Below are 23421 nucleotides of genomic sequence, written 5' to 3' on the forward strand. Positions count from 1 at the left end.
ATAGTTAGCAATCATTTATTTATAAATTTTTTCAAGCATTTGCGTATAGGAATCCACTTGAGAAGTGAACTCCTTGAGGTTAAAATCATGTTACAGGACCAACATGCGACAATAGCTGTTGCTAAATCCAAAGACGAGCAGCGCAATTCACCCTGCAACAAAGATCATTGCTCGGCAAAGAATACCATGATGTAATGTACATTTAAGTGTAAAATTTTGTCAGCACAACCGAAAGATACACAAAGCACCTTCCATTTTAATTTTCCTCAAAGAAGAAAAAACATTTACCACTCTATCTGCCAATTAATTCATATGTCTATATTTGTGTGCGTGTGCATGCAATAAAAAGATACAGAAGAGAAAAGGCAATATATATGACATGATAAATAGTAAATGCACCTAGCGTTGAGAGCAGAAACGGGATACATTGTATGTACACGATGCTTCAAAAATGGGAAATATTTTTTTTACAAAAATTATTTTACGACAACTCATGTAAATGCACAAAAGACAAAATTATATCATTGTTTATTTTATTAACTAAAAAGATTATACTAAATATTTTTTTCTAAATCATTGTTATTCTTTCCAGAGGAGGATAATCTTACTAGAATAGCATAATTGCTTATCCAAAAACTTGAAATTAAGATTAATTGTTAAGTTAAAATAATCCTACAACAAATAATTCACCCTTTAATAATAAATATAATATTTAATTGAATATTTAACTGATAGTTTATCTCTTAAATCTAATTATAATACTTGTTCAATAATCTTTTTTAAATAAATCCTTTATGCTTTTGTATTTTTGTATGATCTATTGTAAAACAATTTCGGTAAAATATTAGACTTCTTAAAAAAAAACAACCAAAAGAAATAGTAAAATTACTGTTTTGGTGAAATGAGAAAACCCTAGGGAGTAACAAGTAAAGAAGAAAAAAAAAGGAGATAAGCAAGGGGGCAGTGGGCATCCACTTCCACTTCTTCCACTGAACAATCATAGGAAGATAACATGACCTTGTCGTCACCTGTCCCAACAAGGTGGGAAAGGTCTCGGTCACACATTCCTCCACGTGGCACAAACTCATTGCTGCATAAACTTGATAAAAAGACTAAGCACCCCATATATCCTTGTATTAATGCCAACCACACCCAAACCCAAGGAACACCCCCTCCCCCCACCAACTGTTAACGTGCGCTGCCCCTATACCTTCCCCACTATTATTATTGTACTAAGCAACCAAATCACTGAATGCATAGAGAGAGAAAGAGTGATAAAGTGAAAAATAAAGAGTGAGAGTGAGAGAATTCATGGAAGTTGGTCTGAAGAAGGAGAAGATGGTGTTTGAGGAAACTGACCTCAGGCTGGGCCTGGGACTGGGACTGCCTGGAAATGGAGCCACAGCAACTGAAGCAGAAGGAGTAAGAAAGAGAGGGTTCTCTGAAACTGAAACTGAGACTGAAACAACCACTGTGGATTTGATGCTTAACCTCTCCCCCAAGGAAGGTGCTGCTGCTACTACTGCTGCTGCAGGAGCAGATCCACGTGATCATAAGCCAAAGCCTTCACCTAAGGAGAAGACCCTTCTCATTTCTGATCCCACCAAGCCTCCTGCCAAGTAAGTTTTTTAAAATAATTGAATACTAGCCTGTGCATAAGTAAAAGACACTGAAGGGAAAACAGTTTCTAGCTACTTGATCTTTCTTTCATATAATTGAACATGTGAATGAGGATAATTAGTAGTGTTTATATTAATTTTATGGTTAATTTGGGTGGATGCCCACATGAGAAAGCGTTTGAAATGGAAGCTAAAAGGATAGATCGTGAGAAATGGAGGGAGAGGGGAGCGTTAAAATTCTTGACGCCTCGTTGGGCATAGCGTTTCTTGCTACGAATTTGATCTACATGCCTTCAAATAGTTTAGCTAGCTAGTTCATTATACGGGTTACAATAGCAGTAATTAATTAACCTTGTTAATTCTATGAGTTTTGACTATGTATATGTCTATCTTCTTTTGCAGACTGTTTAACATGCGATGTACGAAATAATTAAGAAAATTCATCTATATAGATGTTTATAATAGGCATGTGTAAAGAAACAAATAGAGGTTTGGATATATTATCATAAAAAGAAACACGATTTGCTATGTATTTCCAAGTCTTGGTGGGTAGCGAAGTAATGGAAATGGGTAATCAACTAGTGACTTTATATCATTTATTTTTTTGTTTCATTAGATAATATCCATTCCCAAGCACTTCAATTATAAAGTTATAATTATACGAATATTAATGAAATAAAATGAAATGCACGATAATTAGGGCGCAAGTGGTGGGTTGGCCACCCGTGCGGTCTTCCCGGAAGAACATGTTTGCAGCCCAGAAGAGCAACGGAGAAGAGAGTGAGAAGAACAGCCCTAATGCAAGCTTTGTCAAAGTTAGCATGGACGGAGCACCTTACCTCCGCAAAGTGGACTTGAAGATGTACAAGAGTTACCCAGAGCTCTCTGATGCCTTAGGCAAAATGTTTAGCTCCTTCACCATTGGTAATTAATTAACCACAGATTAATTTTATGTATATGCGTCTTAATTTTTTGAGATAACATTTATACATATATAAATATGGATCTTAAATTTAATTTTGTAAAAAGTGAACTTGAGTAATCGTGTGTGTGAATATACAAATTGAATTACTAACTTATAGTAATTGAAGGAAATTGTGAATCCCAAGGCTTTAAGGATTTCATGAATGAGAGCAAGTTGATGGATCTTTTGAACAGCTCCGACTATGTCCCAACCTATGAAGACAAGGATGGCGACTGGATGCTTGTCGGTGATGTCCCATGGGAGTAAGTTTTTCTCCAATTGATGACCTGAAATTATTTTGGTTGCAATAATTTGACCTCGTAATAGTTTTAAAAGAAAAAGAGAAGGGAACACAAAAGTAGAAAAAAAAGACAGGAATTCGATATGCACAATAGTGAATTGGATATGCACAATATTGAATTGTTATATCCAATGAAAGAAGTCCTTATCCAGGAAACTTTGCTTAAAAAATTTTACTTGTTCTAAAGAAACTACGTATTTTCGTCAAACTTCTATCATATCCATGTGTATCAGGATAAGTATATTCTTTATCATGTTTATTGTTTTTGGTTAATTATTTCTGCACCAGTCCTACCTCTGAATTTTGAGAAGTCAATTTTACATATGACAATTAACACACACACACATATGTAGCATTGATAAACCATGAGAATTTTTGTTTGAAACAGGCTCCTTTTCACACCTATTAAATGAGCACCACCTAATTGTTACATAATTAATTTTTTCTATGATTAATAACATGAATTATATTTATTTTTTTTCATGTCAACCAGGATGTTTGTTGAATCATGCAAGCGTTTACGTATCATGAAAGGAAAGGAAGCTATTGGACTGGGTCAGTATCTAAATTTCTTTCACTTTTACTTCAAAAAAGAAGCCCTACTTATAAGTCATGATTCAATGTATATAACCTTTCTATTTAATCATAGATACACCGTTAACTGTTTATATAATGATGTTGGTGAAGAATTGTACTGATTTTATTCAGATAAACAAATTCTAAATAAAATTGTTTCCTATGCCTCAGCACCAAGAGCCGTGGAAAAATGCAAGAACCGGAGCTAGACTAGTTGTACCGTTCCATAACCCGCCCCATCCATAGTGATGCCCAGTTGACTTAGTAACTGAAACAAGGTTAAGCTGCAGCAGACGCAGATGGAAAGAGCAGGGTGTTAAAATCTAGTGAACCTGTATCATTATGGTTTGTTATATATATAATATTTCAAACATAGCTGTGAGATATATCTAAATATAAATTATGAACAGAAACGATAATGACTCTAAATTATGTTGCTAAGACATTTTATTTCTTTACTTGTTGTGTGCTTGCATGATAATAAGTTTAATAATGTGTTTGTCAATTGTAGCTATATATCTTCATTTTCTACTTTTTAAGTTGTCCCTTTTCTTCCTCCATTATCATTATCGATCTATTCCTTGTGTGAATCATTTTTTTATTTGTATGATAATAAAAATGTATTTGCATGGATGTTAGTTTTTGTTTTAGGTCAAGAACCGTGTAGCTAGTACATGAAATGTTCCCTAAAACGTGATGGATTGGGGGACAGGATCATGTGCATGCTCAAAGAGCATTTATGCATGCCCATTGATAAATTTGATAATTTATTATTCTATTTCATTATAAAAAAAGAGAGAGAGAGTAAAGTTTAAGTATAAATATGTAAAAATTATAACTTTTTTTTTAACTTCAAAAGATTAGTTACGTGAAGAAAATAAAGGTCCCAAAATTAACAAGAGGTAAATTTGAGTTTTTACCTTTTTCTTGATATAAAATAAATAAAACTATTTATAAGTGTTTTTTAAATTTAGAAGTTTTTTATAACTTAAATTGGATACTTTTTTCTTAAAAATAATTTCATTAAAAAAATTTACTGCTAGATCATTTCGCCAACACTCATTCATCCTATTTGACTATTATTTTGCTATGTATAATTAGTCTTTCATTTTGGTGTTACTTATTAATGAAATTTGCCGGTGGCTTATGTCTGGGCTGATAGAAATCCTAATTATTTATGATATTTGTTTGTTATGATCATCCATTTCTCACAGCCATAAAACTAGTTAAATATCAACCCAAAAATTTAATGTAACCATAATCACAAAAAAAAAATAGTTTGAAAATATTATACATTATGTATCTATTTATGAATAATTAATCATTTGGTTTCTAAAAAATGCTACATATATATTCTCCATGAGGTGTTTAACGATGAAGTTGATAACAGTTGCAATTTCACTGCATCAAAAGCATTTTACAACACTAACTTTTATAATTTTAGAGCACTTTTAATCGGCATATATTTTATGATAAAAAAAACCTAAAATATTAAATTAATTACTTTTAAGTACAATAATACTAATTATATGCTAGAACTTTTTTAATGTCCATTTATACGCTTGTATATAATTATAACACTTCACATTTGTATAGTTTTTAAAGATGAATCGACCTTATACATTTGTACAATTTAATTTTCATTATACCACATAAATATAGAATGAGTATCGAGATAAGTGAGTATGAAATTTAACATTTTTCTAACTTTTATTATGGTAAGTCGAGGGTGTTCATTTTTTATCTAAATTATGAATAAATTTTATGAAAGATAATTTTATTTAAATTAAAAATATTTTATTGTATGTTAAAAAAATTATAATATAATAAAATTATTTCTTTAAATAATATATATATTAAAAACTTTATTTAAAAAAATCAAATATACAACACGTATCAATCACCTGCTAGTAACCTCAAAAGTTTTACTAACGAGTCAATGTCACGGAATTAATGACTCATAATGAGTCACTGACACCAAATTAATGACTCTTTAATACGATAATGATATATTCTTCTGACAATTACTTTGAGAGAAAATATGCTTAAAATAACCTAAAATCGCTTTCCATATGATTACCAAACACAAATTATTTACTATTATTTCAGAAATTGTCTTAAAATTTATTTGCAATGTCTGTTTGTGCAGTAACCACAATTCTTGCTTTTCCATTGACGGAAGCTTCTTCAACCCCACTAGAAATTTTGATAAGCTATTTAAGGAAGAAGACTTTTTTTATTTCCATATTTTTCTTTTTTTCGTGGTGACTAAATTAATGCGCAGAAACTGCTGGCCATTATCATATGGTGTGAGAAACTAGGCACTGTACTTTTTTCATGGGAGCAAGAGACATGAACTTGCACCTTCTTATCAAGTTGGATTCCTCACTTCCAAAATTAACAATTATTATACTAAAAACAAGAGAAATAATTAATACCGATCAAGATCTTTACTTGAAGCCATATGTAACTAATATAATAAATAAATATATAAATTCTTTATATTAAAGTAGGTTTTTTTTATTAATTTTGTCAAAAGGAAGATAAGTTAATAAAGATATTTTAACATGATCAATTGTTTATATTGATTTGAAGCAATTGAGAATGATAATTTTTTTACAGACGTGTTTAAAAATTTACTATTTTTATATATATTGTTAAAATTAATCTTAAAGCTAGACTGGATATAAATAAATTTTAAAAATATATTTTATTTAGTTAAAACAAAGGTAATAATTTTAGATATATAAGTATTAGTAATTAGGTATTGGCTTCAAGTTAAAATCGTCGCCATAGTAATGATTCGAGATAAAAGTTGCTCTCTCTCTCTCTCTCTCTCTCTCTCTTTCTCAGGTAAATGAAAGGATGATTCATTTATCATACTCATAATTAAGTTCAACAGACATTCTTTATTATGTTAAAAAACACAAATACTTTCGACTGGTAGAAAGAATAAAGAGCAGGAGAAATTATAATTATTCTTTTAAAATTAAGTAAAACTAATGAATAATTTTGTTAACAATTAATGTGTATTTAGTCAACTGGAGAATGTTGGCCAAAAATATGACTATAGCTAACACCTTTCACGTTTATTTATTTGTCGGAGTATCAGTTCACTATATATGGGACCAAAAAAATGAATCAAATGCAATTCAGAATGCCTTCCCAGTGAAGAGGAGGTTGATAGATAGTGTCAAAAAGTATATATAAGTTGAAATGTGACACATTAAAACTTACTCCTTTGTCAATGTTATCTCAATAAACCTTGAGAAAGCAGCAACAACAATAACAAATTAGAAAAGTTTACCTGAGATTTCTCTTAAGTTTTAAGTTGTTGGCAAAGCATAAATTGGCCTCAGATCAGGTTATATCCTGCTTGACATATAAACGAACCATTTTCTATAGATTTTGGAACATTTAAGGGCTGATGAAGGCATGCTTCATTCCCTGACAGTAAATATAGTCTCTTTTCTGGTCTGAAATATATGGCAACTAATTCCTTGAATGTGAAACTTGTTTTTAACAAGAATAGGGTGGACAATGTAAACCATAATGTCAGAACCTGTGGTATACTATTTTGAAATTCAGTAATCAATGTCAACTAGGGTTCACAAGAAAGGCTACAAATATTCTAATCAAAACAATTGAACAGGGCTAAGTGCCTAAGCTAGAAAGCATATAGCTGGGTAGTTTTAGGAGGGACCTAATGACATGTACATCACCACGTGAATATGGTGAACAAAACAGCACAATAGAAAAATGGAAACAAAAGGATTGAATATTATAATGATTGTTCTTGCAGAGAAATTTATTCTCATGGTTAAATTTTCTTTACAAATTAAGTCCAGTGAAGATTAGACCAAATCATTGGATTTATGGGGAAAAAAATTAGTATAAGGCTTAAGGGTGACTCAATGCCTCTACTAGTTGATCAGGGTTCAAAAATATTGCTAAATAACTACAATAATGACACATTTTCAGCAGGACACAACAACCGGCTAATGATCCGCTGCATATGTGCTTCACCAAAATCAAAATTGTCTTCCAAAAGAATTATCACAATAGAATAAGCTGTAAAAGTAAACTTGTGCTTCATTAAAACTAAGACATAGCACTATTTCTCATAAACAAATATGATATATCCTTTCATATTCCAAAAACAAATGGTCACCTTTAACCATAACAACTGTGTACCTACATAAAGGAAGAAGACAGTAATCAAATATTACTAGCAACAGCTTTTAAAAATTAATGAAGCTGGTATAAAAACAGATTAGAGAGAACCAAGAAATAAGGAGTGCAAATGTCAAAGAAAGAGTTCGAAATATAAGATTACTGCTGCCTTAATTACCGGCATTGATTTTACGAAAACTTCAACATTCTCCATTATTAACAACAAAGCTAATGACTCCAGTGTCCTGTTCTGGAAAAAGTTTCAAAGATGCATAAAAATACCATAAATTAGATTTAAATTTTTGTGCATGTACTAAACACAAGGAATTTATTCACCCTTAACTAAAATTTACCAAGTACTTTAATTCGAAATAATAATGGATTCATTATGACGACAAATACTTACAGTTGTTCTCCTTCAGCATATTACCTTATTCACAAAATTGGCCCAAAAAAAGTATAAATATGAACCTAAACATAAAAGTAAAGCTCAGACCAAATAAACCATTTCCGAAGTTTCTAAGTAGGCAGGTAAAAATGCCTTCAAAAATATAATTTTTTTTTTCTTTTAAGAAAAAGAAGAATTAATTCCCTTCCTGGTATTTACAACTTCTAACAATACGTAACGTGAGAAGTTACTATAATCCGATAGAATGCACTTGAATTTAATGGCTAATAAAATAATAAATTATAATTTATTAAATTTAAATTAAATATAAAAGTTTTTAAATTTACATCCTAACATGATAGTAAATGGACAACAAGTATATTATAAGGCTATAGCTGTCCTCTACCGGACTACCGCACGTGCGTATCCTGAAATAGAATCCAAACTCGTTTTGTTTAGTATCAATAAAAGATACGTACTATAATAAGGCATCAAGTCGTTGTAGTATAGTGGTAAGTATTTCCGCCTGTCACGCGGACGACCCGGGTTCGATCCCCGGCAACGGCGAAACTCTGTTTTAACCATCGATAATTCTTTTTTGCTTAATTAATAATTTGTTGAAATATATTGATCACTGATGTAACATAAGCAATCATTGTATCAATATTGATGTGAGTATATTAATTTGACGTTGTTTTCTTTGTGTGCCTAGACTACAATTAAGTGAATGAACACAGTTGGTCACCGCTTAACGAGATTGTTTCTAAGTGGTGAATCCCGAGAGACAAAGTGGAAGTGCTTGATCCTTCGCACCATACTTTGAGATTGCTCATGATTGGCTTAGCTTTTAAGTAGTTGTACCCCTTGGTCACTGGTCAGTTTCTTCAGATGGTCTTCTCGTATCTCCTCTCAAGTTCAGAGTGTTGGACAGCAAAGGGAAGTAATGATTCTTATTCAACCCAGTTGAAGTTAGTAACATGTTGATTACGCACCAGAGGTTCGTTCATTAGAGCTGAGGGATCGGGGGGGGGGGGGGGGGGGGGGGGGGGGGGGGGGTTTGATTCCATTCAAGACCTTAGTAGCAAGGGGCAGTTGGCATTTGTAGACACTTTGTATCGGGTTTCAAACCAGAGAACCCTGGTTCAAAATTTCTATGTTCCTAGTCAAGCCTAAACTTACTACTAAAATGTGCTAATGCTATAATAATTATTAAAATTGAAACCTTTTGCCTTGAACAAAACAGTAAACAATATATTTCATCTGCCAACAGTTTAACCCTCCCAAAGAATTCAAATACTTGCCATATAAATTGATTTGTATTTTTAATCTTTTTATAAGACTCCTTTAAAAATTCTTAATATAAAATATTCTATAAAACTTTTAAAATATTTATTATTTTTTCATATTTATCTTTTTATAAATTTGAATCTTTCTAACTTTTTAATAATTAACAAAACTAGAATTTAACTTACAAAGATAAAATTAAGTATATTATAATTAATTTGAGTTTTGTTAATCTTAATCTATAATATTAAAGATAAACTGCTAATAATAAAAAAAATTAAAAAAAAATTACTATATTTTTATAACTTCAATACAATAACTATATTTATTTTATAAATTTTTTTTTATTTATGAATACTTAAACTCAATCTTAAAAGTTAAAATTAACAAAATTTTTAATTTTTTAACAAATTATTAATAGATTAATTAATTTTAACAATTTGTATGATTACAGGAAGGAGTAATTTGTTATGAGAAAACCATACAAGTTTAGGCAATCGCACCACACAATGCCCTAACCTAGTGAACGACTTGAAGAACTTAATAAAAAATTATATATTAAATTTTATTGAAAAAATGAGGCAGTCATCCAAGTGTTATACAACAATAATGTTAAACATGAACAACTGTCTGATAACAAAGACAGTTCAAGGGCATGAATTTGAGAGCCTAAAATGAAAAACTAAGACCTGTTTGGTAGCTCGGGGATTAATCCATCTGGAATATAAATAACTCATAAGATATTGCACAAGTGTACATTATAATCAGCGCTAAAGGAATACGATGATCAGTCCACAAGCACATTACAAAGCCGTCTCTCAATCCTCCTCCGTTTTTTTTCAGGTTCAGGGGACTGCAAAAATAAAAAGATTGAATGATAAATGTCAAATGACAAAGAAATATAACTTGTAAGAATGCAAAGCATTGCATGAGTCACGCGGGTTCTAAGTCAAAGTTTTCTGCCCGTAGTTTGGGGGGAGGAGGGTTTCAAGCAAAAACCAATTCACTTGAGAAACATATCCTTTTGTATAACTGATGCAGCAACTTACTGTATGCGTGATAGCTTCCTAGTAATATACTTATCTAACCCAAGACATAATAAAAAGGTAGAATAAAACACGCTCTATTACCTCGCCACTGAGTAAATGAGGAACCCGAACCCTTTTGGAGCCATCAGGTAGACGTTTAGAAGGTGAATGGTTTTCCATAGCAGCAAAAGCATCACGGATCTACATTCAAATTATAAATTAAATTTAATATCAGAACCGGGAAGGCACCGACTGGAATCCAACCACTCAAAGTATATGTTTATTCATAAACTGCAAATTATTTAATGGTATCTAGTTCTTCAGACCCAAAATCAATTTATGAAGCTCACATCTCAATTGTCAAAGAGCACATTAATTTATTATGGATTAAATAATCTAAACTGCCTTGTTACCTGACTTTGGATAGCCCCTTTCAACATGTCTTGACAACCTGATGCATGCACATTTTCCAGAGTGGGGCACTGGAGCAAGAGTCTTTCTGAACCAATTTAATGAAAATAATCAACCATACTATTTTAAAGGAAATTCTGATAAGTTGCATCAAATCATCAGATAATAATTCATGAAGAACAGAAACATGAAATGACTACCTGGATGCAAATTTCTACAAGAATTTAGATTCAGATCATTGAGTTGTGGGCAGTTTAAGTATAAGGCCTGCATATTAATTGAAACAAAGAATATAAAGATTAGAAGCTCGACAAAGAATATTGCATCAACGTCTTTAGTAGAATGAAACTCACATCTAAGCCAGTGCAACCCCATAAACTGAGTTTCTTTAAACGGCTGTGTTTAATGATTAGCTTTTGGTTTGTAAGGTTTAGATTAGTGCCAGATGATTTAGGTAATTTGCAGTTGTTTTCGTCAGTAGTTGGATTTTGGGATATGGTCATGCCACAGTCCATAAGTTCAAGGAGCGGCAACTGAGCTGTAGCAAATTGAATGCCGCCTGAATCATGTAACAGCATATTAGGAGAAAGAAACTTCAGCAAGTATTGAAGTTTTGTGAAGTAATTGAATATGTAACACGCAATTACTTGAAGTCACGTTAGGGCAAAGAGCAAGAAGGAGTCTTGACATTGTTTCAGGGAATACATTGCAAATCATTCCAATGCCACTGTCACTTACACCAGACCTGTGATAAAATTTTATCCAAAAAACATGATTTCTGAACGATATAAACAAGGAAATTAAGAAAAACAAATATGAATTCTCGCATTAAATTTTCATTATATATTGATTATTGAGTACAGCATTGAGTTCCATAAATTATTTTTGGTCTCCAAGGAGACTACAATTTCAAAACTTCTATGGAACATTTGGTTGCAATTAGAATGGGTACAAATACATACCCACTGAGATCAAGCAATTCTAGAGTTGGATAGCTTGAGGCAATTGCAGCAACAGATGCATCAGTTATTTCAGATCCAAGAACAAGAGAGAGCATTCGCAGTCCCCTGATTAGTTGAAATTTAAACAAAACTTCAGTAACCTCATCAAAATAACATTTTCACTGATTATATAAAATGCATCCTTGTTGCATTACCGATTGATTATAGGATTGGGATTTCAGATATACTCATACATATTAATGTTGTGAATAGGCTTAAGATTTGATCATCGCCTAATTATAATTCATGCGTGTGAAGGTGTATACGTGTTACTATTGTGGTCCTTACTCAAGTTATTTGTTTCATCCCGTTCTTTATGCCCATGTTTGGCATGGAGTATAAAATTGAGCATGATCCTATCTGCTTTTATAAAATGTTCGGCACATTCAATGAATTCACAGATAGAAAGTTCAAAGCATTGCAGAACGCAAACTATCACTTTAACGAAAGGAGTTTCAACATGAACGGATATTTTCAATGACTACTGGAGAAGAGAAATCAAGATGCAAAAAATTTACAAACCTCAACTGAGCAGCTGTAATAGCAAGCACAGCAGCATGTGAAAGCCGCATTGAAGCTATGTGTATGTTTTGCAATCTTGGACAGCTTCTTCCCAAGCCTTCAATCATAGTTGTGAGATCAGTACCATCATTTTCTTGGCTAGAAAACTCCAAGGAAATCTCTCTCAACTGGGGACAATTAAATACCTATCATTTCAAAGCATCCGTAAGTAACTAAATTTCATGCGGAACGCAGGCTCAGGGAATAATTTAAATATTGATCACATCATATAATAATATAGGAGAAAGAAAAGACAATAATCACCATCTTAGAAAGAGAGTGCAGCTCTGAAAGCCAAAGTGTAGAAAGACTAGATGAACAGAGGACAAAACCCCCCAGATTAGAACAACCTTCCATCTTGAGGCTTTTGAGGCTTCTTTTATCAGCAACAAATCGGCCTAATTCATCCCTGCATTTTCGTAGTTGAACAGCGATGAAGCTAATATGCAAAAAGAAGCTTTTTTTTTTGTCAAAGTTGCATACGCTAATGTTAGCTCTTATTGCATATGAAGGGTTCAAGTAACTACAGGCAAAGAATGATCAGAAAACAAAAAAGGTCCAGCACCTTATACACAACAAATCAGTAACATGAATACTAACAGAACAGCCAATGATGAAGAACAAAAACTAACTTCTGAAATATAAAGCTGTGATAGGACAAAAACAAAAGTTACAGCCCTGTCGATTGAAGTAGTCACAATCTATGACATGGGACATGGCAATATGACATCAAGACTTCATCACCCTACAAGGTGACAGAGTAAACAATAACCCATTTTTCACCCCGTACAACAATGTGAAACACAACATTCTGGAACTGTGGCTTTCATCTCTAACCCACTGAACCAAGATGACATGACCGCATAAGCTAATGTTATATAAAATTACAGTTAGTGAAGAGTATTCAGATGCTCAGGAACTGAGAAACTTGTTTTACATATAAACAAATAAAAGGCTTGAAGAATTAAAAAGAAGAGAATGAGTTATACCCATTGATTCGATTGGTTGCACTATCAAACATGGAGATCTCCATAGACTCGAGATTAGGGCATGAGAAGGCAATACAAGCCAGCATCGTTGAATCGAAATCACTGCGACGTCAAACGAGTTAGATTTAAAAACATAAACATGAAAGAAAAAACAAAACACTGCATCTCAATAAATTGGCAATGCGATCCCAATCCCAATTTCAAATTAATATTTTCAATAAATCGTGATTAAGATGTTAGCTAATTGTTCACTCCTCGATCTGAACGAATTGTTTGATCAAAACAAAAATGAAAAATCCAGATCCTTCCATTGAATAAAATCAAATTCCCAAACACACCTTTCCATCCTAAGAGAGAGCCTCACAATCCCGGGACACTTCTGTAACATTGACGCAACAAAACCGACCTGAACGCTTGCCGGAACCCTAAGCTTCAACTCCTCCGCCGCTCTCCACAATTTCCTCGCCGTCTCTCTCCATCCCTTACACACCTTAGCTGCTGATAGCAGCCCCGCCGGCGGTAGCCTCCTCAGCACTTCCCAAAGGAGACTCGCCGGCAACCCGCACGAATCGGTATCCAGATCTAGATCCAGATCTGCTTCATCAAACAAATCTCGATCCACCATATCATCCGGTTCACATAGATCGAGTCCAGCGGCACGATCGTCCAAATCATCGAACGAAAGCGCACGGCGGAGATGCGACGGCGGCTGACGGAGAGTAGATGTGCCGGAAGGAGTGGTTATGGCAGACAGAGAAGAATCAGCGGGAGCAGGCGTGGCGGTGGCGGAGGAGGGAGTTTTCACGTTACAATTATGACCCTTTTTGGGAAGGCCACACCGGCCACAGTTATAACTGCCCCGTTTCTTACCACGCTTAACATCGGAGTTCCCGGCGGTTTCTCCGCCGTGAGATGGCGGTAACGCGGCGGCGACGTTATAGTGTTGCATAGTGGTGAAGAGAAGGAGGGAAGGGTGGAAAGCGTGAGTGAAATATAAGACGTAGCGCGGGAGAGTTCGCGCGCTTTTTTATTGTTTTTAACGTTTCTTTTTTTATTTTTTTTCAAAGTGCTTGTTTTATATCTGCACGTGCCTCAGACATCTTGTGAGAAGAACCATAACAGATTTTGTAATTAATCATTCTAATCATACAACGTTATCTTCCTTGATTGAAATGTATCTTTTTTCTCTAATTTGACAATTTTTTATGTCATTCAAATACATTGCTTTTTAGGATTATTGATTTTTTCTGGTTTAAGTGCTTTTTATTTAAAAATAAAAACTTCCCTTTTTTTCTTTTGAGAGTGAATATACGTGTTCTTTCTTAGCAAATTAATTTAGGGTTCTTCAACTTTTTTTTACCAAAGTGCGTTCCATATTTAGTGTATTACATACATAGTTTGAATAGATTTAAAATTTTATTTTTTTGTCGTAGAAATTTAAAGTATATTTGATTTCTTTAAAAAAAATTTAAACATGCTCTTATTAGTTAGTTTTTGCTTTAAATTTTGATAATTTTTTTAAATAATATTGAAAAAATTACTGCATATTTAATTTAATGTTTTAAAGTGAGTTTCAAAAATAACTTCATTTAAACCATAAAATATAATTGCTTTTGAAATATACATTTTTATAAGAAAATTAAAATATTTTTTAAAATGTATTCAATGTATTAAAATTATAAAATCACTTAAAACACGTCTTTTTACATACTTTAGAATATTTAACTTAATGTATTAATTATGTTATATCATATTTTTACAGACACGCAACAAATAATTACTTAAAATAAAAATAAGAATACAAACTAGAGTTTATATTATATGATTTACGTGTAAAGTATAATTCAAAATATAATTTTTTAAAATAAATATTTTCACTTAAGTAAATTTTTGCGAGTTCCTTTTAAATGAATAGATATTTGCATCAAAACTACAAAAAGATTTAGATCCTAAATATGACTATGTATATGTTTGACTAATCGAATAGTTCCATTAGATGACAAGAGTGAAGACAATGTGAAAAAAAATAATAATGTGAAGTGTGAAATTGATGAAAATGATGAGTATCATAATTTAAAATTTGAGATAATTTAAAAAAATTATTAACTAATGTTTTTATTCTATAATTTTATAAGAATTATTTGTTACAATTTGTATACGTTTGTTTGTTATAAATTTTGTGTTAATAATACAATCACTTTTTATTTATATAAGTTAACGTATTTATTCATTTAATGTATGAATCACTAATTTAATTATGTATTACTGTAAATATTTTTAGAATATATTATTTATGATATATAACAATTTTTTATTAGTCTAGATGATTTAGTTATTGATTTTTTATAAAAATTAAAGAAATTATTTTTTTAAACTAAACTAAATATATTTTTTTAATAATATGGAAGTGAAAAAACAAAATATACTATTATACTTGCTTCTTTTATTTTTATTTTTATTTTTGTTGAAAAGTTTTAATATTTGACTGCGGGATATTCAAATAATTTTGAAAATATAATCTCTCAATGTCCAGACACAAAAAAAGGTTAACGCTTACATGCAACATTGTTAATGTGGCAAACTTTAATAGATAGATGATTCCTTACATACACGAGTAACTTAAATATGACAATAGTGTATTGTTCTAATTTTTTTAGGAGTAACTATAACGTATTTTTATTTATTTTCCAAATAATAAAAAGTGAATTCATTAATTCTATCGTAAAAAAATTAAATAAAAAAATAATTTATTTCTGATACATTTATCAGTAAAAATCTAAACAAAACAATAGAATTCAATATTTAATACAACTTTTAAGTATCTAACACAGTGATTCAATCTAATTTAATACAAGACGCGAAAATTGAACATTTTTTTTTTAATTTCAGATCTCATTTTGAAAACGAATTTAATCAAATTAATAAAAACATGTCATAATTAAACAATAAAGAGTTATATTCATGTATATAAACTGTTTTTTAAAATATAATTATACCCACCAATAAGAAAAGAGGTATAATAAAACCACCGACAGCTTTACTTACCACATGTAATAAACACAACCCATGTGAACCCAAAAGTCATTTTATGATTTTATCAAAAAAATAAAATATCATTCCATGTCTGTTTCAGTAAGTAGGTCGTGGCTTTCATCTTGGTTTTATTAGTGTAACCCCAAAAAAGATAATTGCACCGATATTTAAATAATAACAAAAATCACAGTTTCACATCTTCAAAATAATGAGAATTATATTAATTTCGTTGCGGAAAAATAAAATTTAGTGAAAACTCAATCGCATGGATTTCTGTAAAGATTATTCAAAATTATCATATTAGAGCGATTTTCTTATAAACCAAATCACAGGTAGTCTGCTGAAAATGTAGTTGTACATGTACGTATAACATAATATCAACAATCACACGACACTGTGAGACATGCATATATAATCGATCGATAATTTTTTTTATATTTGATCTGTCTTGGTGTTAAAGCATACAATCGAACATTAAAATTAAAGCAATTTTGTTCATGGATAGGAGAGTGGGTAAAGCGAGGTTTTTATTTGGTTTTATTCACCTCAAATGAATATCAATATTTAAAGAAAAACTTTATATATTAAACTTTTAAAATATATTTTATAATTCATTTTTGACTTTTTTGCTTGTATATAAAGTTGGTGGCGTTCACTGTGGAGAGAACTAGTGATGAAGGTTTGCGGTGTTACGTATACGACTATGCATACCGATAGAGCAACAAAATCGTTAATGAGTAATGATAATGTACAGCCTAACAACCAAAATTAGTAAAAGCTTTGTGTAATCACATCATCAGAGATAAGTATAACACGTAGCCCAACACTCAAACAAGTACACTCATTTATAATAAATAATAACAGATATAAATATCAGAATCTGAGTATCCAGAACATAAAAATAAAAATTGTTAGGCAACGAATGTGCTAGGTACACATAAATTTTCAAAATATAAATTCAGAAAGGAGTAGTATAACATTGTATTCAAACTTTATCCATTATCATTCCTGCTCATAATATTATTTAGGAAGCAACATGTGAGCACTGCCAGATAATACATGGAATATCAAATAAAACGAATACGTTAGACTATGAACGGCTCATGTTACCTGTCTTCACAAAATCAATGAAATAAAAAAAAATAGTTAATAAATTTTATGGAACATTCTAAATTTTGAATATCCAGATGTCAAATAATATTTTTCTTTTTATCTTGAAAGGAAAAATTACAACATATTAGTGACGATTTTCCACGGAAGCAATACTTCGCAATTACTGCATGTGAGACTCAACGCATTTGTTTTTACTTCTCTGGTAGCGCTTGACAACTAAAGATATTTTGATTGATTTCAACTCTAAAAATTAATATTATGCCGTATTAATTTTTTATATACACATATTAAAATTATATTTTGATATGAAAATAATAAGTTGATAAAATGAGTCTGTTCGGCGGGTTGACTCTAAACTCACCTGATAAATATAGGATTTAAATTTTTAAATTTTAAATTCAAATTTAATTTAATATTTTTAATTTAATTTGATAAGTTCGATCCAACTTAAATTTATAAAAATTCAAAATTTTTCTATTAATACTGGTTTCATAACTTTTTATACAACAATCATTAATACTTTTAAGCGATTATCTTATTTTAAATGTAAAAAATACCTTTAAAAGTTTACTTTTAATAATACACCGAACATTTATTATTTTTAATAGGATAAAATCAATGTACTATAATTTAGATATCATTTATTAACTGATTTTTTTTCATAAAATATTTACACTTAATATTATCATAAATTATTAAAATAAAATTTTAATTTTGATTAATAAATAAAATTAATAATATTTTTTAAAAACATCACTAAAATTTTATCTTTTATAATATAATATTTTTGTGAGATGTTATTTATGGCAAACACGAGAGAGATAAAAAATAGAAAAAAAATGAAGACATAATATTTGATGTAATAAAAATAATAGTAAATAAAGATGAGACTTGAGAAAAGGAGATTAGAAGAATATTATTTTGTTTTCGTCTTCCTCTTAGTCTTTTTATATATACATTATTTTCATTTGCAGAGTGGACTTTGAATTTTGATGGTTGTGGTTGGAAGAAGAGGAAGGAAGGAGTAAGGTGCAATATTGCATAACCCCACTTTTGTTTTTGATTAGGCACATATTCACATTACATACATACACACAAATTTCTGCGTTCATTTCTCTGGAGTCATTGAAGCTCTAACGCCATCTTCCAATGGCCACTTCGATACCAAACACGCTAATTCCATTTTCCAAAACGCGCGAAGCTATCTTCCGATCAACCCACTCCAAATCCCCAACACCTCTCACCCCAAACCAAAAGTCAACAAAACTCATTGCACGGAACTCATCCTCCATCGGCGAGCGCGTGAGACAACAACAAGGCACGCACTACAAGCCCAAGTTAGAGGAACAGCTGGAGCGGCTCCCCCAAGCGTGGCGCGAAATCCACGGCGAGAGCGACTGGGCCGGGCTTCTGGACCCCATGGACCCTCTCTTACGGATGGAGCTCATCCGATACGGCGAGATGGCCCAGGCCTGCTACGACGCATTCGACTTCGACCCATTCTCCAAGTACTGCGGCAGCTGCAGGTTCACGCGCCGCAACTTCTTCTCCTCCTTAGGCATGTCCCACCACGGCTACACCATCACGCGCTACCTCTACGCGACCGCCAACATCAACCTCCCCAACTTCTTCAAACAATCGCGCTGGCCCAAAATGTGGAGCAAAAACGCAAACTGGGCCGGATACGTCGCCGTTTCGGATGACGCCACCAGTAACAAACTGGGCCGAAGAGACATCACCATCGCGTGGCGCGGAACCGTGACGCGCCTCGAGTGGGTAGCAGACCTCATGGATTTCCTGAAACCGATTTCCTCTAACTGTATCCCCTGCCCCGACCAAACGGTTAAAGTGGAATCTGGCTTTTTAGATCTCTACACTGATAAAGAAGAGAGTTGCGGTTATTGCAAGTTCTCTGCCAGGGAACAGATTCTAACAGAAATGAAGAGGTTGTTAGAGATGTACCCTAACGAAGAACTGAGTATTACCATAACGGGGCACAGTTTGGGAAGTGCGTTGGCGATTTTAAGTGCCTACGACATCGTGGAAACGGGGTTGAACGTGATGAGGGATAGCAGGGGAGTGCCAGTTTCGGTGGTGTCATTTTCAGGGCCGAGGGTTGGGAACGTGAGGTTTAAGGAGAGGTTGGAGTGGTTGGGGGTGAAGGTGTTGAGGGTGGTGAACGTGCATGACGTTGTCCCCAAGTCGCCGGGGTTATTGTTTAACGAGCATTTGCCGGCGGCGGTTATGAAGGTGGCGGAGGGGTTGCCGTGGAGTTATTCCCATGTTGGCGTGGAACTTGCTTTGGATCATAAGAAATCGCCGTTTCTGAACCCCAATGCTGATGCTGTTTGTGCACACAACTTGGAGGCTCTCCTGCACTTGCTTGATGGGTCAGTTTCAACTGCTTTCTTTGTCATTTTCCATCCCTCACATCAATCTCTGTTTTCATGTTTACGATCACCCATAAAAGTGAATGTTAATGATGTAAGGGATATCATACTTCTGTGATATAATTTTTTGGTGATTGATATATTTTATTTTTTAAAATGTATTTCATAAATTGGTATTTTTAATTTTTTGAAAACAAATAAATTAATTGTAAAAGATATATCTAAATGAGCTAGCGTATTGTTAGTTTTTTGTTTGCATGTCTATTCAATAATAATTGAATAATTAAAAGACTAGCTGTTTTTGTTGTTGTTTGTAAGTTATATCTTGCAGCTAAAATCTCTTTCCAGTAGTGTGAAATTGTTGCGTCTTATGGTTATGAGCCTCTTATTTTTGTGTAGTAATCTATGTCATTAGAGATGAACGTTGCGTTGAGTTTGTGAGAAGATTCAAGTTTTTGTTGTAGATTATTAATTTCTAGGCTTGGACATGGTGTCTGGAAAATTAAACGAAAATAAAATAAATTTCGGGTAAGTTGATCTGAAAGATTGTGCGAAGATGTTCCTAGTTTCTTAATATGTATCAGGATCATGTGAACCTGACTCATGTATGTAAGGTTTGAGAGAAAATAAAATAAAAAATTGAAAAAACCATCTGTTGTCGGGTCCACATGCAATGGTTCGTGCAAGAAATTAAATCGTCGTTGGGAAGGCCAGGAAGTCCCAAGTATTGTTGCCAATTGGCATCTAGTTTGACATGAACCCAACTCAATAAATAATTCCTAATTAAAGTCTTAAAAAACAGCCTTTCTTTAAAAAAAATAATAAGGGATAATGGTTTTTTGACATCCCATATTACGGTGCAAAGTATGTAGAAACAAGAGAGAGAGAGAGAGAGAGAGAGAGAGAGAGAGAGAAATGAGAAAAAGAAAATAAATAATGTGATGAAAAAAAGAAAAGTTAAAGAACAGAAAAGAAGAAATGTAAAAAATAAAATAAAAGAAAGTGAATGTTAAAAAATCAAGCTCAAGAATAAATAACAAACTATTAATTGCAACTTCTGTCGTTGTTAGGCGCTAGATAAGGATAGAGTGTAGTATGCATTGATTATTGTAAGCATGCAACTCATGAGATGAGCTATCTATTACTATAATGCTAGTTACATAAACAAAAAGGAAGTCATTTCGTGGATGGAAAGGGATAGATGATTATTATAAGAATTCAATACTATAATAGATTAGTTACGCTTGATCTCCCAACTTTTTTTGAGCTCAAACATATATATTGGTAGTATTATAATAGGTATATCGTAGATTAGACTGGGGCAATTCATTATTAATTCTTAACTGGTGGATTTCGTTATTCAAGTTCTTTACGGACTCGTTCATAATACTTAGTACAGATACTAGATTTTGGAAACCCCTCGTATAATGTCTTTATCTTGGTGTTATATCATCCTACAGATACTAGTCCTTGATTGGCAGGTAAACTTTTTTTTTTTCTTTACCTTTGTGTTTATACTACAAATACCCTCCCTTGGATGATCTATATAATTTCTTATAATTACTTGGTACAGATACATTTTTTTCTTTGACTGTTGAAACCTAAGTGACGACGTATTTCTCCAGCCATCAAGTTAGTCAAATGATCGTGAAATGTAAAATAATACTGCCATATTTTGTGCTAATAATGACATTCAGATAACTAGTAATTAATAAAATGAGAATGGGATGAATAAATAAAGTTTTGTTCAGTTCAGTTTAAGCACGTACATGAAATAATTTTTAATAAAAAATCATTATATTGAAAATATAAAAATGTACTTAAATATATTTTTTTAATAAAATAAAGATTGATTATTATTACTATTAGTTGCTAAATAGGATAATCCATGCGATAGGCTAACTTTTTTGCTTGTGTATCACTTGATGACGAGCAGATACCACGGAAAGGGTGAAAGATTCGTGCTAGCGACTGGAAGGGATCCTGCACTGGTGAACAAAGCATGTGATTTCTTGAAAGACCATTACTTGGTTCCCCCACATTGGAGGCAAGATGAGAACAAGGGCATGATCAGGAGCAATGATGGACGCTGGGTGCAGCCTGAGCGACCAAAGCTTGACGATCACCCTGAAGATATTCATCACCATCTCAGGCAACTTGGTCTGGCTTCATCTGATATTTGAATGGAGAAGCTTGCTGGGACAAGCTTGTCAGTGGGTTCTGGATTTATTTAAGTGCATTTTGTCCCTGATTCCTCACTAATTAATGTGCATAAAGTTATAAATGTAATATTGATTGTACAAGTGTATAATGTTTTGTAAGTAATCATCAAGTATACAAGGTGTTGGAATTTATAATTTGTCTCGCTCAAGATTAGTTTTTCAATTAATTTTATTGTTCTTACAAGTGACATCAAAATTTAACTAAATATTACTTCATTTTTATTTATAAAAAATAATTATTAATATTTTTAAATTTTTATATTCTTATTTATTGTAAGATTTGTTGATGATTTACCCTTTTCTCTCTATCTATATATATCCATCCTCGTGTGTATTTTATAAATTCGTGCTGTCCTTTCAAAATTCTCAACGATATTAATGAGATTTTTTTGGCAGCTTCACCAGCCAACATCGCCCTACAGCCAAGATAAAAATGAAGGCAAAGAGGGTCATGACTCTACGTTCTCTTCATAGTTTATATTTGTAAAACTATATCATTTAGCTGCTAATCAAATATCTTATTTGCGTATAATCAATCGCTAAACTTTCGGACCACTGCCGTCTCTTCGCTTAATTGTTTCTATATGTCAAATTATGAACCAGATTAGGGGAACTTTTTTTAACTTATAAAAAAGTCATTTTAAGTTTATAAAAAGTAAAAATGTATAACTTAACTTAAATTTTAAAAAATTAATTTATTTTACTTTATTATTCATTTTTCTTCTCTTATAAATGTTTGTTAAGAAGTTTATCCAAACTAATTTTATACGTTATCTCTTGCGTCGTCATTGCTTCTAACAAGTTCTCTCTTGCTTCTATTTCGATTGAAGGTAATATCGATAAAATAAGGTCATCTAGCTGGTGGGAAGAACTTCGAATTTTAACATATGCATATATATCCATTGACTCGCATTATACTCTTGTTTTGTTGGAAGAACGTGGAATTTGCTAAAATGAATTTATTTTTAAAATTTGTGGATAACGATTTTAGAAAACTCCTTCCTAAATGAATTATTTTTAAAATGAATCAAGTAAAAAAAATAAAAAAACCATTCTAAAATTTATTGGATTGAGATACTTATATATTTAAATTAAATCAAGAATGTACATTCTTACTTTAGAAACACCCACTTTAACCACAAAGCCACTTTAAAAAAGTATTGTCCATGGTTATATCGGTTTCCACAAAAGACAAAGGATATGTATAATTTTTGTTACATTTTTAATTCAATTTACCGTTTAGAAAATAACAGTTTTTTTTTACTATTTGTTGAAAATAAATTGGAAAAGATATTAAAAAAAAAACAGAATCAAACGTTAGATGCTCCAAAAGAAGGGAATACAAGGAAAAATGAACAAGGCATAGAC

General features: G+C 32.0%; 3 protein-coding genes and 1 non-coding gene across 6 annotated transcripts; 3 read left to right on the forward strand and 1 right to left on the reverse strand.

Moving 5' to 3' along the window:
- The first annotated feature begins 1135 nt into the window (after positions 1-1135).
- LOC113873897 (auxin-induced protein AUX28-like) lies at positions 1136-3990 on the forward strand. Of its 3 annotated transcripts, none has more exons than XM_027512261.1 (5): positions 1136-1619; positions 2320-2543; positions 2711-2846; positions 3378-3439; positions 3632-3973. In XM_027512261.1, exons 1-5 carry the CDS (start codon positions 1312-1314, stop codon positions 3667-3669), a joined length of 768 nt encoding a protein of 255 aa, XP_027368062.1. In that variant the 5' UTR covers positions 1136-1311; the 3' UTR covers positions 3670-3973. The 3 variants fall into 3 exon arrangements, with proteins under 3 accessions (XP_027368062.1, XP_027368064.1, XP_027368065.1); XM_027512263.1 differs by having other exon boundaries at positions 1158-1619; positions 2729-2846; positions 3632-3990; XM_027512264.1 differs by lacking the exons at positions 3378-3439; positions 3632-3973 and having other exon boundaries at positions 1158-1619; positions 2711-2850.
- Positions 3991-8516: 4526 nt separating this feature from the next.
- Positions 8517-8588, forward strand: TRNAD-GUC. Its single transcript has one exon. It is a non-coding gene; the product is annotated as a tRNA-Asp (tRNA).
- Positions 8589-10092: 1504 nt separating this feature from the next.
- Positions 10093-14244, reverse strand: LOC113873890 (F-box/LRR-repeat protein 17-like). The gene is made up of 11 exons (XM_027512253.1): positions 13634-14244; positions 13296-13397; positions 12571-12715; positions 12268-12452; positions 11707-11811; positions 11392-11489; positions 11098-11303; positions 10945-11011; positions 10747-10832; positions 10436-10534; positions 10093-10158 (listed from the first exon to the last, which is right to left on the reverse strand). Exons 1-11 carry the CDS (start codon positions 14242-14244, stop codon positions 10093-10095), a joined length of 1770 nt encoding a protein of 589 aa, XP_027368054.1.
- Positions 14245-18590: 4346 nt separating this feature from the next.
- Positions 18591-22014, forward strand: LOC113873891 (phospholipase A1-Igamma1, chloroplastic-like). Its single transcript, XM_027512254.1, has 2 exons — positions 18591-19831; positions 21768-22014. Exons 1-2 carry the CDS (start codon positions 18591-18593, stop codon positions 22012-22014), a joined length of 1488 nt encoding a protein of 495 aa, XP_027368055.1.
- Positions 22015-23421: the final 1407 nt, after the last annotated feature.

This window comes from Abrus precatorius, unplaced genomic scaffold, assembly GCF_003935025.1.
Source record: "Abrus precatorius isolate BTA unplaced genomic scaffold, Abrus_2018 Scaffold7, whole genome shotgun sequence".
Taxonomy (NCBI): Eukaryota; Viridiplantae; Streptophyta; class Magnoliopsida; order Fabales; family Fabaceae; genus Abrus; species Abrus precatorius.